This window comes from Muscardinus avellanarius (assembly GCF_963383645.1).
Source record: "Muscardinus avellanarius genome assembly, chromosome: X".
Lineage (NCBI taxonomy): Eukaryota > Metazoa > Chordata > Mammalia > Rodentia > Gliridae > Muscardinus > Muscardinus avellanarius.
In genome coordinates, this window is record NC_137792.1 from 116,336,784 (window position 1) to 116,355,723 (window position 18,940).

The 18,940-nt window shown below is 34.2% G+C and overlaps 1 protein-coding gene across 1 annotated transcript in view; it reads left to right on the forward strand.

The window, feature by feature from the left end:
* Window positions 1-18,940, forward strand: part of LOC308279056 (sodium/hydrogen exchanger 2-like) — a gene marked incomplete at both ends in the record, with an annotated part of 86,924 nt that overhangs the window by 59,752 nt on the left and 8,232 nt on the right. The window contains one exon of the mRNA XM_080719019.1: window positions 430-564. Within this exon, the coding sequence (XP_080575145.1) occupies window positions 430-564 (135 nt within the window). The remainder of the gene's footprint in view (window positions 1-429; window positions 565-18,940) is intronic.

The following is an 18,940-nucleotide window of genomic DNA, read 5'->3' on the forward strand; positions in this document are numbered from 1 at the left end:
TCCCTTAAAATGTAATGATTTTTTTCATTAATTTCTGGTTCATACTTTCATTTTCAAAATATAATAAAATAATGGCTAGTTTTAACAGTAATCTAATCCAGTTGTCATGACAATTTGGTTGAATACAAGGTTTCAAAAGTGTCATTATCAACCTTCTAAATATGCAATGCATTATAAAATGAGTTTATTTCTGTGATAGTTCTTTTTCTGTCAAAATTTATGGATTCCTCAAACCAGAGATTTTGTCTTAAGAAATATGCCTTATTACTCAACCCAGTAGAGATGTATAAAGGATAAAAGTGATCTATACATTTTGGAATCTCTGAAAAACTCTAATACGTTTTATACATTGACAGTGAATAATTATTTAAACTTCTGACATTAGTTACATTTTAATTCTGAAATCACTGTGTTGTGCATTTTTACCAGGCACCATCATATAACAGGTACACTCTTCCAGGGGAAATGGGAGCAGCAGAACAAGCAAAGGAAATTCTCATTCGCCGACACAAGAGTTTGCGACTAAGTCTTTCTCAAAGTGACTCTGATCAGTCTCAAAAGGAGGTATATTTTTTTATTTAAAGTTGCGTATTCTTTCTACTCATTCTACTGTTTGTATTCCCTCTTATTTGACAGCTTCCCACCCATGTACTATAACTAGAATTCTGGTGAAAGACAAATAAAATTACCTGAACTTTTTAATAAACAACTTGTTAGTAGGCAGGTCTTCCCAAGGGAAGTGGAAGGCCTAATGCATTTTAGGCACAAATTTGTATTGTAACTAAATACTACCTGTTCGCTGCTATACTGATTTCAGATGGACATGGTGAGGAAGATAGGTAGAAAGGGAGTATGGTCATCCCTTAACAAATGATAGTGGCAAAACCCTATAGGTGAAAGCCAGGCTTCATGGTGCATGCCTATAACCCCAGTACTTGGGAGGCTGAGACAAGATTGCAGGTCTGAGGTCAGCACACAGTAACTGAGTAATCCCTGTTTCAAAAACTGAGTCAGGGTGTAGCTCAGTGGTGGAGCACCCCTGGGCTCAATCCTCAGGACCACATACACACACAGAAAAAACCTGGAGGTGAAGTTCAAGATTTGAATTTTTTAAGTAAATGCCATGAATAGGGGGAGAGAGAAGAATTTTGTAGATATTCTTTATGAGAATTTTGTAGGTATTCTTTATGAGAATAGAGTTTTCCTCTATTTTGGGTTTGCTAATATTTTTTAAAAATCATTTTCCAGTTGTTAATGTTATCAAATGATTTTTAAATATATATTGAGATGATTATATGATTTATCCTGCGAACATCAATCAACAATGCATCATCAGCCTAGAATAAACACAGGTTTAATTTTCTGTAAACTTCTATTCACAATATTTTCATAATATTATTAGGGTATAACATCCTTCTCTCTCTCTTGATTACATGTATGTAATATATAACACATTAAATATGAGTATATATTTGATTAAAGACACTCTATTTAATATATATTGTTTATTCATTGACATTTGACACATGGTAAATGATATTATGACCAAAGCCTAAGCAATGTTTATCTAACACATGTATATTTTTGAAGGCACATGAAAAGTTTCTTGAATTTATGAACACTAAACCATACCTTGGCGCTACATTTTTGGGTCGTTTTAGAGGAACACTCAACAACAATAAGCATAAAAATAGCACTATGTACCATGTAAAAATACTTATTTGTAGTATAATAGCTAAATAAAAAATGCAGAGCATTGTCTTTGTTTTCACCACAGCTGAAAATGTGTTTTATTAGTCTTTTCTGGAACTCTGTAGGTTTTTCTTCCTTTTATTTTTGTTGCCTTTCTTTTATTTGTGGTATTACGGATTGAACTATAGGGCATTCTACCTCTGAGCTACCCCCAGCCTTATTTATTTATTTATTTATTTATTTATTAATGGTACTGGAAATCGAACCCAGAGGCATTCTAACTTTGAGATCCACTCCCCCAGCCTGATTTTATTTCTTATTTTGAAACAGGAGTCTCATTAAGTTTATGAGAGTCTCACTACTTGCTGAGACTGTCCTTGAACCTGCAATCCTCCTGTCTCAGTTTCCCAAGTACTGAAATTAGAGGTATGAGCTATCATGCCCCAGCTAGTAACTCACTTTAAAGATCTGGCCAAAACCAAAAAAATTCTAACCTTATCTTGACTTTCCTTAATGTTGGATTATTTACTTAAATGATCCCATCCTTTGTATAGCTAATCAACAATGTTATTTAGTAATTTAATAAAATGGTGAGGGAGCATAAAGAAGGAATTTGGAAGTTAATTCTCAGATCCTGTTCTCCATATTAGCTGCTCTGTTATTTTATATGTCCTCGAACCTGCAATCCTCCTGTCTCAGCTTCTTGAGAACAGGGATTACAGGTGAGCGCCATTGTGCCTGGCCTATTTTTTATTTTGAAACAGGATGTCACTAGGTTACTGAGAGTCTTATTATGTTACTGAGGCTGGCCTTGTTCATGCCACCCTCTTAGCCTCACAAGTCTTGGAATTACAGGTATTTACCATCACACATAAATGCTTTTGTTTCTTTAATTTATGCTTCTATGATATTTTTCTCTACTTCCTGTATAATTAAATGGCTATTTTTCTAATTTTTTGAGGTAGATACATTTTTTAGCTTTCATTATTTTCTAATATATTTATTTGGTACTATAAATTTTCCTCTAGTCACATGTTTATCTTTATTTCACAAGTTTCAATGTGTAACAACTTCAGTATCAATCAATATAATTATTGTTAATTTTTCTATGAAAAATAGGATTTGAGGAATATCTACCTAATTTCTGCACATTTAATATTTTTCTAATCTTTTCTTTATTGATGTCAAGTTTATTTCTACCTTGATCAAAGAACATATTCCTTATGATTTCTATAAATTGAAATTTATTATTAATTTTTGAGAGAGCATGAGGTTGTTTTTATAATTGTTCCATGGTCACTTGAAGACACTGTATATTCTGCATATAAAGTTTTATGTTTGTTGTTTTATTGCTTAACAACATTTAACATGAAATATGCTCTCTCAACAAAGTTTTAAGTATACACTACAATATAATTTCTATGAACTTGACTGTTTTTAGATACCTCATCTAGGAGAAACCATGCATGCAAAATTTGTTCTAGTATGATTAGATTATTTTATGTAGTATGATTTTAAGGACCAGACATGCTGTAGCATATGAAATAATTTCCTTCTAAAAGATGAATAGTGTTTGTAATAGTCAGGGTTGCGAAAGTAAGCAGTTCTTACATATGAAGACAGAAAAAGGAGAGTGCACTACTTTAAAAAGAGAGAGGGAGAGAGAGAGAGAATACGAATGAATCACACAATCTCTGCTATTTTGCATATCTGGGCCCCCAACTGATTAGATGGTACATACCTACATTGAGGCCAGAGCTTCCCTACTGAGTCCAATAGCTCATATATTAATTTCCTCCAGAAACTAACTCTTTCTCTCAATTTCTCTCTTTCTCTCTCTCTCTTTCACACACACACATCCAGATGCATAAAGTTAATCATAATAATGTTCCATATGTTTGTGTATAATTAAGATAATATACAATAAACCCAATGCTAACATAATATTGAATGGGAAAAACTGCAGGAATTTCCTCTAAAACAGTAACAAGAATGCCCACTATCACTACTTCTTTTCAGTATAATCCTCACAACTTTTGCCAGAGAAATAAAATGAGGAGAACATCAAAGGAATTCAAACAGGAAAAGAAGAATTAAAATTATTCTTGTTTAGAAATGACATGATTTTATACCTAGAAGACTCAAAGAATCTCAATTGAAAGACTACTAGAACTGACTAACCAATTCAGTAAAATGGTAGGATACAAAATAAACCTAAAAATCACTAACTTCTCTATTTTCCAACCATGAATCCACAGAAAAAGAAATACAGAAAATCCATTTACAATAAATTTATTTTTAATTTATTTTTATTGGTGCATTGTAATCATACATCACATTGGAATATAAGACTTGAGAGGATATACAAGCACACATTATCCAATCAGCCCTCATCCAGCCCCCATCCCATTCCCTCCCCCTCCCTCGATCCCATGCTTGTTTGGTGATTAACTTTGATACATTTGTTTATGTACCTCCTGTGTTTTAAAGAGGCTCCATCCTCCCCTATTCCATACCCTCTGATTGGTCACCGTAATTGCTTCACTATAGGGCCCTTTCTATAGATCGACCTCTTCCTGTTGCCCCTTCCCTCCTAGTTATTTCTGATTAGGGGAAGCATCTGGTTTTTATTTTCTGCGATATTTCTCTGTGCGATATTTCTCTGTGCGATATTTCTCTGTGCGATATTTCTCTGTGCATGCCGCACTGCAAGTACCGATCTCACTCTTGACAGCCCCAGTAGTGGCCTGGCTACACGGTGGACTGATCCATACAATAAATTTAAAACCAGTAAAATACCTAGGGTACTATGAGTAAACGAAGCTTACTCATAGTAAAGTTTTTCTTTAAAACTTTTGTGTAAATAATCATTCCAAAGTCATACCCTGAAAAACAAGTCATCATAGAATATCTCTTTTATAATTTCTGTGAGCCTTTATTACTAGAGAAAAAATAAAAATGATCATAAGAGCTGGGCAATTTACTCACCCATTTCTGTCCATAATTGGTTGAGGACTACTCTGGGTGACATTAATTTCATAGAAGTGTTGGCTTTTTGGATGGGTTGCAAAATAGGGCTTAAAATGTAGAGAAAACCTGCAGGGAAAGAAATATAGCTTAGAAATTTGGAAGTCAGGTCAATGTAGGGCAAAAATTATGTTTTCTATATATAGTGTAGGGCAGAACTTGTGTTTTCTGTATAAAATATAGTAATGGTTTAGGTTGACTACCTTACAGTTATCTTAGATTCACATAATGACAGGTGCTTGCCTTGGTTTCTGCTCAGAATTCTGTGGTCTGTGTTCTTGAGTCTCCTAAGGTATGTCACTTTAAAAAATCTGCCTTAGGCGAAGATTGTTAGCAAACTTTTTTCCCCCAATCTTCTTTATGAGTATAGGAATACTTGCTCAGATTTTGGGTTTAATCAGAAAGCCTGGTCCTAGTTTTCAAATGCATATAAAGTACTTTCAGTTTCCAGGACCCTGAGAAAGAATGTCCTACAGCCACTGCCTGATTTTTTAAATTTTTTATTGATTGGCACACTGCAATCCTACATCTTCATAAGGTACACACAGAATGGTAGTACCATACATGCACACATCACACATTTAGCCCTTCTCCAATTCACAGCCCTATTCTTTCACCCCTCCCTCCTCGAGTTCAGCTTAGTGATTGATAAATTTGTGAATGTACATCATGCTCTGATTTAATGAGTACCTCTGGTCATCGCTTTGATTTTACTCACTGCTTTATCTTCTTTATTTTGTGCAACTGGAATTGAATCCAGGGGTGTTAAACCTCTAAGCTATACCCCAGACCTATTTTTATTTTATTTTATTTTATTTTATTTTTATTTTGAATTATGATCTCACTAAGTTACAGAGGGCTTTAAGTTTCAGCCTCTACTTGTCTTTTTCTCTTAGGCTGGGCATGGTGGTGCACACTTGTAATACCAGTACTTGGGAGGCTGAGCTAGAAGGAGCTCAGATTTGAAGCCAGCTTTCACAACTTAGAGGACCTCTCTGCAACTTAGTGAGACTCTGTTTTAAAATAAAGAACAAAATGCCGGGCGTGGTGGCGGTCACTTGTAATCCCCGCACTTGGAAGGTGGAGACAGGAGGATCGCACTGGTTCGAAGCCAGCCTCTCTGGCTTAAGAGACCCTGTTTCCAAATAAAAACATAAAATAGGTCTGGGAGTATAGCCCGGAGGTAGAAGGGTTTCCAGAAACCCCATTACCACCAAAAAATAATAATAATAATAAAGGAATAAAAGATAGAGCTGGTACTGTAGTTCAAAGACGAATGCCCCTGAGTTCAATCCTTAGTACTCCATATAAGTTGCATGTATATTTTTCCTTGTGACCTGAATTACTTTTATTTTCATTATGTATATTTTATCTCACCCGAGTATTTTAGAGTAGTGCTTCAAAGAATTTATAACATTTGGATTGGAATTGTAAGCCCTTTTAATTTCCTTTTAATACTCATTTCACCAGCACTATTGTCTTTAGAAATTTTCCAGACTACTTCCCTTTTGCCTTTTGCTCGTTTATAGAATCTATGCTAGTTATCCATTCCTGTTTAGTGGTCAAATTTGACTACTGATATTTATATCAGTCTATTTTCTCGGATCTTTGTCATTCCGCTTCCAAATATATTCTGACATTTGGCTTCTTTTATCATATAACCATGGTTCAGCATCTAACAAAAACCTTGAAAGATTAAACAAATAATAACTCTTTCACCTGACTTTCACAAGAGTTGAAAAGGATCAGATAGTTCATTTTTACCACTACTGCCCCTTGTGCAAATCTCTATTCATATCAATCACACCATATTGACATATCATAGCTTTCTTACTAGCTATGGATTTCTTGAGGACAAGGAAAATACATTCAAATATTATGGAATAACAAAATCTATAAATTTTTGCTTTTCTACAGTGAGTTTTACTTTATATATTTTTCTAGACAAAAATGGAACAAAGTAAAACATGGAATACACAGAACCTATTCTAATTATCACCACAAGATGGAACCATTAGAATTTGAATTATAAAAAAGAAAAAAAAAACCTGAAAACAAAACTTGAAGCAAGGGCTATGAGAATTGATAAAATTTTCAATTATACTCAATTAAGAAAATATTGACTAAAATTTATCATACATTGCTTGGAATAGAAGAGATTTAGACTTTAAATATTCTTGGCATAGGTCCATATCCTAAAATGTGACCATAAGTATTTTGGGGATTTTTTTCCCACAAGATTGATGTGATTAAAAAACAAATATTCACTACATTTCAAAATATGGAACACATTTATAGCCAGTCACATAAGAGGGGTTTTGTAGCTGGTGATTTATGTTTTTGTAATTACTCTGACATTTAAAATAAAAGCCTTAAAACTTGCTTATAAATGGAACCTTATTAGTTCTCAGCAATTTTGTTAGCATAAGAGAATCCAGGAAAGAAAGCTAATAATATTTCTTTTCCAAATGTTTGGGAAATGACAAATTTTCTATTATTTCACTAAAATATTATTAAATTAGTAAAAATATATTTATTGTTGCTTTATTCTTTTTTCTGTTATCATGTAAAATATGTATTGACATCCAGGCATGGTGGCACATGCGTGTAATCCCAGCATTCGGGAGGCAGAGACCAGAGAACTGCCAGCCTCAGCTATTTAGTGAAGCCCTTCGCAACTCAGTGAGACCTTGTTTCAAAAAATAAAAAGATAAAAAAATAGGGCTGGACATGTAGCTCAGAGGTACAATGCCCCTGGGTTCCATCCCTGGTACCGCAAAAAAAAAAAAAAAAAAAAAAGTATCATTTACCAATTATAAAAGGCACAAAGTAATAAGCTTACACTCCACTCCTCATAATACACGCTTACCACTTATTATTTAGAAATATGCTTACTTATTAAAAATTTTAAAGCCGGTCGTGGTGGCACACTCTTGTAATCCCAGCATTTGGGAGACTGAGACCGGAGGATTGTGGTTTTTGAACAGCCTCAGCTACTTAGTTAGGCCCTCTGCAACTTAGTGAGACCCTGTTTCAAAATAAAGAATAAAAAATTGGGCATGGAGAGTAGCTTGGAGGTCAAATGTTTCTGGGTTCCATCCCCAAACCGGAAAAAAAATTAAGTTACATTTACTTGTAAATGATTCATAAAATCATGTCTTATATATTTATGGATATGTAATATTCTGGTACACACACATATATTATGCAGTGATCTAATGAAAACAAACATCTCTATCTCATCAACTACTTACTTTTGGTGGTAAAACATTGAGTATCTTATTATAGCTTTGTGAAATATTCATTGCTATACAGTATTTTTAGTTATTTATACTCGCCCTCCTATGCAAGAGCTCACAAGAAGTTTTTTTTTTATCACTCTGCAACTCAAACAAGTATCCATTAAGCAACCTTTTTCCCTGTCTCCTTCCTATCTACCCTATCATGTTTCTGGTAACCACCCTTCTACTTTCAACTTCTCTTAGAAATAATAATTCTTAGATTCCACAAAGGAGTTGAATCATGAACTACTGGTCTGCTCAGTATTTTTGTCTACATATATTAGATTTTTGTTTCTATTAAAGTTTTTGAATTCTTTATAATTTTTTGAGATACTAATCCTGAATAGCTGGCAAAATTTTATTCCATTCTGTAGGCTATTTCTTCACTTTGTTTATTGTTTCCTTGGCTGTACTGAACTTTTTAAAATTTGATGTCTATTTTTTATCTTTCCTAAGATATTATAGCCCTTCTTATAAAATCATTACCTATAGATATATCTTGGACTGTTCTCTCTAATTTTTTTCTAATAGTTTTAAAGTTTCTCATATTAAGGTCTTTGATACATTTTGAGTTGATTTTTGCACAGGTGAGTGGAAATAGAATTTTAATCTTCTATAACTACAAGTTCAGTTTTCCTATTGCCAATTGATGAATAGGTTTTTGTCTTTTTCCAATATGAGTTTTTGGTTCCTTTGTTGAGGCTCACATAGCTAAAGATGCATTAGTTTATTCTTGGGTCCTTTATTCTATTGTATTGATTTACGTCTCTGTTTTCATGCTCAAAACATTTTTTGTTACGGTGGTTTTGTAATGTATTTAAAAATCAGGTGTTGTGGTATCTCTGGGATTGTTCTTTCTTCTTAGGGTTGATTTGAAAATTTGGAGTGTTAAATGATTTTTTTATATGAATGTTATGGTTTTTCCAGTTCTTTAGAGAATATGATTGGTATTTTGATGGGGATCATATTAAATCTGTAGGGTGCTTTTGGTAGAATGGCCATTTTGAAAATATTACTTTTCCCAGTTCATGAATACAGGATGTTCTAAAATCTTCTAAGTCTTCTATAATCTTTATTCACTATTTTATAGTTCCATTTTAGTATTCTTTAACTTCTTTGGTTAGGTTTATTCCTTAGCTTTTGATCTTTAGACTATTGTCAATGGGCTTGTTGTTTTTCTGATTTCTTTCTCAGGAGTTTATTATGATTATATAGGAGATCTATTGATTTTTGTAATTTGACTTTGTATTCTGCTACTTTGCTTAGTTGTCTTAGCAGTAAGACATTTTTGCTGGATACTTTAGATTTCACTGGGTATATAATCATATCTACAAATAGTGATAATATATCCTTTTCTAATAATTTTACCTTCACCTTTCCTATTTATATCCCTTTTGGTTATTTCTGTTGCCTGGTTGCTCTGGCTAAATTTTTAGGTAATACGTTGAATAACATCGTGAGAGTTGACATCTTCATCTTGTTCTATCAAATTTTCTGTGTGTTCAGAATAATATAGACATGGGGTTTGTCATATTTTGCCTCCATTGTGCTATGTTATGATCCTTTTATATCTGTTTTTTAGGGCTTTTTATTATAAAATTACGTTAACTTTTGTCAAAAGCTTTTCATACATCTATTGAGAAGATCATGTATTTTTTTTAAATCCATGATTCCATTCATATACTGTACTATATTTATTGATTTGTGAAAGTGTTAAATGACTGTGCATCTCTGGAATAAAACCACCTCAGTCATGCTATATGATCTTTTAAAAGTGATGCTGCATTTATTTGATTTGCAAGTATTTTATTGAGGATTTTTTTACTTATGTTCCTCAAGAATATCAGTCTATAGTCTTATTTTTGTTGTGTTCTTGTAATATGTAAGTAGAAGGGTAACACTGCTTCATGGAATGAGTTTAAAAATTACTTTCTTTTGTAATTTATTTATTTATATATTTTGTGGTACTGGAAATTAAACAAAGGGGTACTCTACCACTGTGCCAAACTCCACACCTTTTAACTTTTAAAACCTTGATACAGGGTCATGATAAATTGCTGAGGCGGGCCTTTAAATTTATAATCCTCCTGTATCATTCTTCCAAATACTGGGATTATAGGCACATGCAACCACACTTGATCCCTTTGTAAATTATAAAATATTTTGAAAAACATTGTGATTAGTTATTCTTTATTTTTATTTTAGTGGCACTGAAGATTAATTCAGGGGCATTTTACTTCTGAACTACATCCCCAGCCCTATTTTTATAATTTTTTATTTATTTTTATTTTTAAATTTTTTATTGGTACAATGTATTCACACACTTTTTTTGTGTGTTACTGTTGGGATGAAACCAAGAGCCTTTCCACCTCTGGGTTACACTCCCAAACCTATTTTACATTTTATTTGATAACAGGGTCTCATTAAACTGCTGAGAGTCTCACTAAGTAGCTGAGTCTGGCTTCGAACCTGTGCAATTCTCCTTTCTCAGACTCCCATGTACTAGGATTCCAAGCGTAGCCACCACATCCAGCTTGTATTCGTACATGTTAATGGGTTATAAAATGGTAGAGGCATACATGCACACATCACTCATTTAGCTCTTCCCCAATTCCCACCCCATTCTCTCACCCTTCCCTCTTATGTTTGGCTTAGTGATTAGCTTTGATATATTTGTGAATGTACATCATGTACATTAGGAAATTTTCCTCTTCCCCCTTGCATCCCTCTTAGTTAGATTGCCTTATTTGCTCATCTGTGTTTTCTCCTTCTTTGTCTAGAGTTCCTCTGATGATGACTCTTTTTCTCCCTACCTTCTGCATATTAGGGAAACCATTTACTTTTTACTTTTTTTAACTGACTAATCTCGCTTAGCATAATGTCCTCCAGTTCCATCCATTTCTCTGAAAATGATGTAATTGAGTTTTTTTTAATGGCTGAGTAAAATTCCATTGTGTACATATCCCACAGTTTTGTAATCCATTCATCTGTTGATGGACATCTTGGCTGGTTCCATAGTTTGGCTGTGGTGAGTTGTGCAGCTATGAACATAGATACACATGCATTAGTTTGGTAGTTTGGTTTCTTTTCTTTTGGGTAGATACCCAACAGTGGTATTGCTGGATCAAATGGAAGATTTGTTCCCATTCTTCTGAGGATTCTCCATACTGTTTTCCAAAGAGGTTGCACTAATTTGCCATCCCATCAACAATGTCTTAGAGTTCCCACTTCTCCACATCCTCGCCAGTATCTGTTGTTGTGTTTTGAATGATTGCCATTCTAGTTGGAGTTAGGTGAAATCTCAGGGTAGTTTTGATTTGCATCTCTCTGATTGCCAGTGATGTTGAGCATTTTTTCATGCATTTATTGGCCATTTGAATTTCTTCTTTTGTGAAGTGTCTATGTAGTTCACTTGCCCATTTTGTTATTGGATGCTTTGTTTTCTTAGTGTTGAGTTTCTTGAGTTCTCTGTATATTCTAGATATTAGTCCTCTATCGGAGGTGTAGATGGCAAAAATCTTCTCCCATTCTGTTGGCTCTCGATTGAGGTTCTTGACAATTTCCTTTGCTGAACAGAAGCTCTTCAGTCTAATGCACTCCCACATAAATCCTCCTTTCAGATTCTTGTGCCTTTGGTGTCTCATTGAGAAAGTTTTAACCTGTGTCTATGGGCTGAAGTGTTGGACCCATGCCCTCTTTCAAGGAGCTGCAAGGTCTCTGGTCTGATCTCCAAGTCTTTGATCTACTCTGAATTGACTCTTGTGTAGGGTGGTTTCCCTCCTATTTTTCTCTCTAATATGGGGTTTATTTTCATTTTTTTTGTATATGGTTAGAAACAGGTCTTTTACTAACTTGTGAAGAGTATCAGTAGATTGCTAAGGCTAGCAGTAAACCTGTGATCCTTCTGTCTCCGGCCCTCAAATACTGAGATTACAAGTGTGCACCACCACACCCAGATAGTTCTTCTTTAAAAGTCTGAAAGATACAGCTGTGAATCTATCCAGTCCTTGGTTTTTCTTTGTTGTGAGAGTTATTACTGCTCGAATCTCACTGATTTCTATATATTTCAGAGTTTATATTCTCTTGGTTCACTATGTGTATATCATATTTGTCCAAAGATTTGCCCATTTCTTCTAAAATTTTAATGTATTACCATAATCAAAATATTCCCTTGTAATCATCTCTAAATGGTATCTGTTTTAATATACTCATTTTAATATATAAATTTATTTATTTGGTCTGTCCTTTTTCTGTCTTGGTAAGGGTATCTTAATTTTGCTTGTGTTTTCAATGAAGCAACTCTATGTCTCATTGACTCTGTGTGTGTGTGTGTGTGTGTGTGTGTGTGTGTGTGTGTTACTGAGGATTGAACCCAGAGGCATTCTACCTCTGAGCTATATCCCAGCTCTAATTTAGTCTTTATTTTGCAACAAAGTCTCACTAAATTGCTGAGGGCCTCAACAAGTTGCTGAGGTTCCCTGTGATCCTGGAATCCTCCTGTCTCAGCCTATCAAGTACTGAGATTACAAGCATGTGTCACCAAGCCTGACTTCCTTGATTCTTTTTATAGTTCTTTTATTCTCTATTTTATTTGTTTTCATTCTTATCTTTATTACTTTCCTTCTACTGATTGTGACTTAGGTTTGATTTTGTTTTCCTAAGAGCTTGTGCTGCAATGTTAGGTTGTTTGAGATTTCTTTGATTTTCTAATGTAACTATTTGTTGCTACAAACTTTTTTCTTATAGCTGCTTTCTCTATGTTCCTTAGGTTTTGCTGGTTTGTATTTTAATTTTTTTGATTCAGGAAATTTTAAATTTTACCTGATTTCTTCAATGACCTATTTATCTAAGAGTGTATTTTATTTTATATGTTCCTATTACTCTGAAGTATAATATGATGTAAGACTACAATGTACCAATAAAATTATATTTAAAAAAGAAGTAAAATAGTTAAATCTAAGAAAAAATATATAAAACAATTTTGTTATTATAATAATTCTGTTTGTTAATTTGCTTATATAATTTCTACAGTTTTTCTTGCAGTTGGTTTCTAATTTCAACCCATTACAATCTATGAAAATGTAAGAATTTATTTTAATTTACTTACATGTGTTAAAATTTCCTTTCTGGCCTAAAATATGACCTATTTTAGAGAAAGTTTCATTTGATCAAGAAAATAATTTTTTTCTTAGTTAAATAGCATCTTTATTAGGAAATTAATACAATTATTCAAATAAAGTATCAAAAATTTCCCTGAGTTCATTTTTAAATAAATAGAATTAATCATTTATATAACCAATTTTATTTATTTGCTTTTTAAACTGAATTACAAAATATTTTAATCAGATGAAGAATAAATTAAGGAACATATAGCTCATATGTAAATAATGTGGTTGACTATATAATCAAGAACATATATACTGCTGAAGCAAACAAGAACATAAAATTTCAAGTGCAGGCATTTTTTTTAACAATTTAAATAATGATTTTGTGCAGCTGTTGGATGTAATATTCTGTAAAAGACTATTAAGCACATTTGGTTTCTAGTATAATTTTATTCTGATATATTTATTTATTTATATTTTATTTTATTTTATTTTATTTGGTACTAGGGATTACACTCAGGAGCATTCTACCTCTGAGATACACTCCCAGACATATTTTTAATTTTTTAAAAACTTGAGACAGGTCTTTGCCATGTTTCTGAGGGTCTCAATAAAATGCTGAGGCTGTCTTTTAACATGAAATTCACCTGTCCCATCTCCCAGGTCCTGAAATTACAGGCATGGGCTACCATATCCAGCTGTGCCACCATACCTGGCCTGATATTTATTTGTTGTAATTTTCTCTATATATTGGTGTGAATCAAGTATTAAAGTCACCATCTATATTTGTAGTAGAATCTATCTCTCCCTTAAGTTCATTATTATTCTGATGTGATTGCCTTTCTAAGTGATTTTCTGTTGTTTTTTTGCAACTTTAATATCTTTTGTTCTATATATTTAGCAGTTTATAATATGTCATGGAGAGGTTATTTTTCTTGTCATGTCTATTTGGTTTTTTATATTTTTTATATATTTTTTAATTTTTTTGTGGTACTGGGGGTGGAACGCAGGGACTTTTCTACCTCTGTGCTATACTCCCAGACCTATTTTATACTTTATTTGGAAACAGGTTGTCACTAAGTTGCTGAGAGCCTCACTAAGTAGCTGAGGCTGGCTTTGAACCTGTGCGATCCTCCTGTCTCAGCCTCCCAAGCGCGGGGATTATAAGCATGCGCCACCACGCCCGGCTATATTTGTTTTTTTTAAATGTCTCCAGTACCTGTATGTCTATATTATTATAAAGATTCTGAAAATTCACTGCTGTTATTTTACTGATTAGAATTTCTATGCCTTTAGCCTATACCTATGTTTCTTCATTTGCACATGTAGTTTATAAATTTGTTCTCAACTCTATTTCATAAATCCTGAATGTTTTCTTCACTCTTGATTTTTATTGCTGTCTGAATGTGCTAGTTCAATTACCATATCTTTAAACTCTAATATTCATTATTACTCTTGATATAATGTTTTGCTAAGGCTGTCTACAGAGATTTTTACTTGACATTTATAGATTTTTCATTTCTAATATTTCTGTTTCTTTTTTTGTGGTACTGGGGATGAAATTAAGGGGCTTTCTACTTCTGGGCTATACTCCCAGACCTATTTTAAATTTTATTTGGAAACAGGGTCTCACTAAATTGCTGAGAACCTCACTAAGTAGCTGAGGCTGGCTTTGAACCCATGCAATCCTCCTGTCTCAGCCTCCCAAGTGCGGGGATTACAAACATGTGCCACCAGGCCTGGATTTCTGTTTCTTTCTTTCTTTCTTTTTTTTTTTTAGTCAGAATATTTATTTATTTATTTATTTAAATTTTTTATTGAACATAAATGGTATACATTTAAACTATACTTGATGCCTGCTTCCCCCTCTCGCCCCTGTTTTCCCTTCCCCCCTCCCAACAATGATTGTCCAGGGTAACCATGCCATATTCATAATTTTATACATATTTGGATGTGGACCTTCGTTAATCAAGTTCAGCCTTCCTCCTCCTCTATATTTCCATTCTAGCTTTGCTGATATTTCCCCTCCATTATCTGGAGTCCCACTGGTATCCTCTAGGTTCCCTAGTTTAGGCATATTATAGGAAACATATGTACCTTCTCCTTCTGTGCTTGGCTGATCTCACTTAACATAATGTTCTCCAGGGCTTTCCATCTTCTTGCAAATGATATGATTTTGTTCTTCTTTATGGCTGAGTAGAATTCCATTGTGTGTATTTCCCAGAGTTTTGCAATCCATTCATTTGTTGATGGGGACCTGGGTTGGTTCCATATTTTGGCTATTACGAATTGTGCTGCTACGAACATAGATATGCATATGTTGCTATAGTTCTCTGAATTCAACCCTTTTGGAAAGATACCCAGGAGTGGTAGAGCTGGATCATATGGTTGGATCTATTCCTAGCTTTCTTAGGAATCTCCACACAGATCTCCATAGTGGCTGAACTAGTTTGCACTCCCATCAACAGTGTAAAAGAGTTCCTTTTTCCCATATCCTTGCCAGCATTTGTTGTTATTTGATTTCTTTATGCTTGCCACTCTGACTGGGGTTAGATGGAATCTCAGTGTAGTTTTGATTTGCATCTCCCTGATGGCCAATGATGTAGAACATCTTTTCATGTATCTATTAGCCCTTTGTATCTCTTCTTTTGGGAAGTGTCTATTTAGTTCATTTGCCCATTTCTTGGTTGGGCTGTTTGTTTTGCTAGTGTAGAGTCTTTTGAGCTCTGTTTCTTTTTTAAGAATTATATTTAGAATTTATTTATTAAAATGTTCTTTTACATCCTGGGTTGTCTTATTTAATTTATTAAGCTGTGATTATTTTACTAATTAATAATTATTTTTGTGGCATATCATTTATGGTTGAAGGTTTTGTAGAATTCATCTGAGAATCATCAGTAAGTGGATTTTCTTTGTTGAGATGCTTTTTATCGCTGCTTCAATATTGTTTCACATTGGTCTGTTAAGGATTTCTATGTCCTCTTAGTTAAATTTAGGAATGTTGTATGGATTTAGAAATTTGTCCATTTCATCTAGGTTTTCCAATTTCTGGAGTATAAATTTTCAAAGTATTTCCTCAATTTCACTTAGAATTTTGCAGTCTCCATGGTAATAACCCCCTTTTTTGTCTCTTATTCCATTTATTTGGATTGTTTTTCCCTTTATTTGGGTTAAGTTAGCAAAGGGTTTGTGAATCTTGCTTATTTTCTCAAGTAACTCACTTTTTGTTTGATTGATTTTTATAGTTTTTATTATGTATCTTAATTATTTTTGTTCTAGTTTTTATTATTTTGTGCCTTCTATTGGACTTGGGGTTGATTTGTTCCTGTTTTTCTAGGACCTTGAGAGGTACCATTAGGTTGTTTTTCTAGTTTTTATTTTTATTTATTTAATTTTATATTATATTATTTTATGTGGATTATATTGAAAATGGCATACATTCACACAGTGCTTGGTGCCCTCCCCCTGCTTCCTCTCTCCCCCAACAATGAGTGTCCAGGTTGACCATGCTACATTCACACTTTTACATATATTTGAATGTAGCCTTCTCCACTTAATCAAACTCAACTTTTTTCCTCTCCTATTCTTCCTTTCTAGCTTTGCTGAGGTTTACCTTCCATGATCTGGTCCTAATACTCCCTAGTTTGGGCATATTAGAGAAAACATATATCCCTTCTCTTTCTGTGCTTGGCTGATCTCACTTAACATAATGTTCTCCAGGTCTTTCCATCTTTTTTGGGAATGACATGATTTTTTTCTTCTGTATTGCTCAGTAGAATTCCTTTGTGTGTATTTCCCATAATTTTTCTTTTTTAATTGTATAGTTTGTATCTTTATTATGTTAAATATTAATACAACCCACAGGAACCAAATCTCTTTCAAATGCTCAGAAATTTAGAGCAAAGAAATTGTCTTGGGTTGGGATGAAAACATTGCACTTACTTCACAGGGTGGTTTGAAGTCTAAAGTCATTAACAATAATAAAACCTTAAGAGCAGGGTGTGAATATCATAGATGCTGCATTAATGCTTGACAAATAAACATGACACAGGATTATTTCTGGTAAATGCAATGAAAGGCATGGAGTGGTGGGAGGACTTTGGCATATTGCAATAATATAATTTCTTCCCAAGATAGAATGTCAAATTCCTTCTCCCATCTCTTCCTTAGGTAGAAGTATAAACCCACTGCATGGAAGAATGAGTAAAAAATCCAACTTAACCATTGTTCCTGCTCGCCTTCTCTCTTTCTCCTTTGTCTCACTGTATCATTTAATTTGAATCACAGAGATGTGTGTGGTGCAGTCTTATTCCAGTTATGTCTGTTCCATAATTTTTCAATCTATTCATCTGTTGATGTAGAACTAGGCTGGTTCCATATTTTGGCTATTATGAATGAATTGTGCTGCTATGAACATGGGTATTCAGATGTTACTGTAGTTCTCTGATTTCAACCTCTTTGGAACGATACCCAGAAGTGGTAGAGCTGGATCATATGGTGGATCCATTCTCCGCTTTCAAAAAAATCTCCACACTGATCTTCATAGCAGCTGAACTATTTTACCCTCCCACCAACAGTGTAAAAGAGTTCCTCTTTCCCTACATCCTCACCAGCATTTGTTGTTATGGGTCTTTGTCCAACTCTGTGTTTCACCATGGTTGGCCTGAACTGGGTTTCAAGTCTAAATTTTGTACTTAATATTCTCTTCTCCACATGGGAGGCATCTCTCTTAGTGCTGCTCTGCTTGACATTGGGTCAGTGTTGGGTGAGTGGTGATGCAGGAAACTCCTTCCTGCCTGCCTTCTTCAGTGTTTCTTTGCATATTGCTATACTACAAGCAGACAGTCTTTCACCTGATTTCCTTAGATCCCGTGATGGTCGTTTGTTCTGAGAATAGCTTCAAGTTGGTGTGTCTGTGGTGAGTATTTTTTTTTACCACTTCTGATTCTTTTATTATTTTTTCTTTTAACAATTTTTTATTGAACACAAATAGTATACATTTACACTATATTTGGTGCCCTCTCCCCCCCACCCCCGTTTTCCCTTCCCCCCTCCCACCAATGGTTGTCCAGGTTAACCACGTCATATTCATAATTTTACACATGTTCAGATGTAGACCCTCATTAATCAAGATCAGCCTTCCTCCTCTCCTATCTTTCCATTCAAACTTTGCTGATATTTCCCCTCCATTATCTGGTGTCCCACTGGTATCCTCTGTGTTTCCTAGTTTGGGCATATTAGAGGAAACATATGTACCTTCTCCTTCTGTGCTTGGCTGATCTCACTTAACATAATGTTCTCCAGGGCTTTCCATCTTCTTGCAAATGATATAATTTTGTTCTTCTTTATGGCTGAATAGAATTCCATTGTGTGTATTTCCCAGAGTTTTGCTATCCATTCATCTGTTGATGGAGGTCTGGGTTGGTTCCATATGTTGGCTATTACAAATTGTGCTGCTATGAACATAGGTATGCATATGTTGCTGCATTTCTCTGAATTCAACCCCTTTGGAAAGATACCCAGGAGTGGTAAAGCTGGATCATATGGTGGATCTATTCCCACCTTTCTTAGGAATCTCCACACAGATCTCCATAGTGGCTGAACTAGTTTGCATTCCCACCAACAGTGTAAAAGAGTTCCTCTTTCCCCACATCCTCGCCAGCATTTGTTGTTGTTTGATTTCTTTATGCTTCTGTGGCGAGTTTTTGATGGAGGAAGTTGCTCAGCTACCATCTTTATCTGCCTCCAGGACAACAGTCTTTAAACAAGGTTAACATGATTTGATTCCTACCTACCACATCGTATACACTATTTTGCATTACTCTCACATTTACC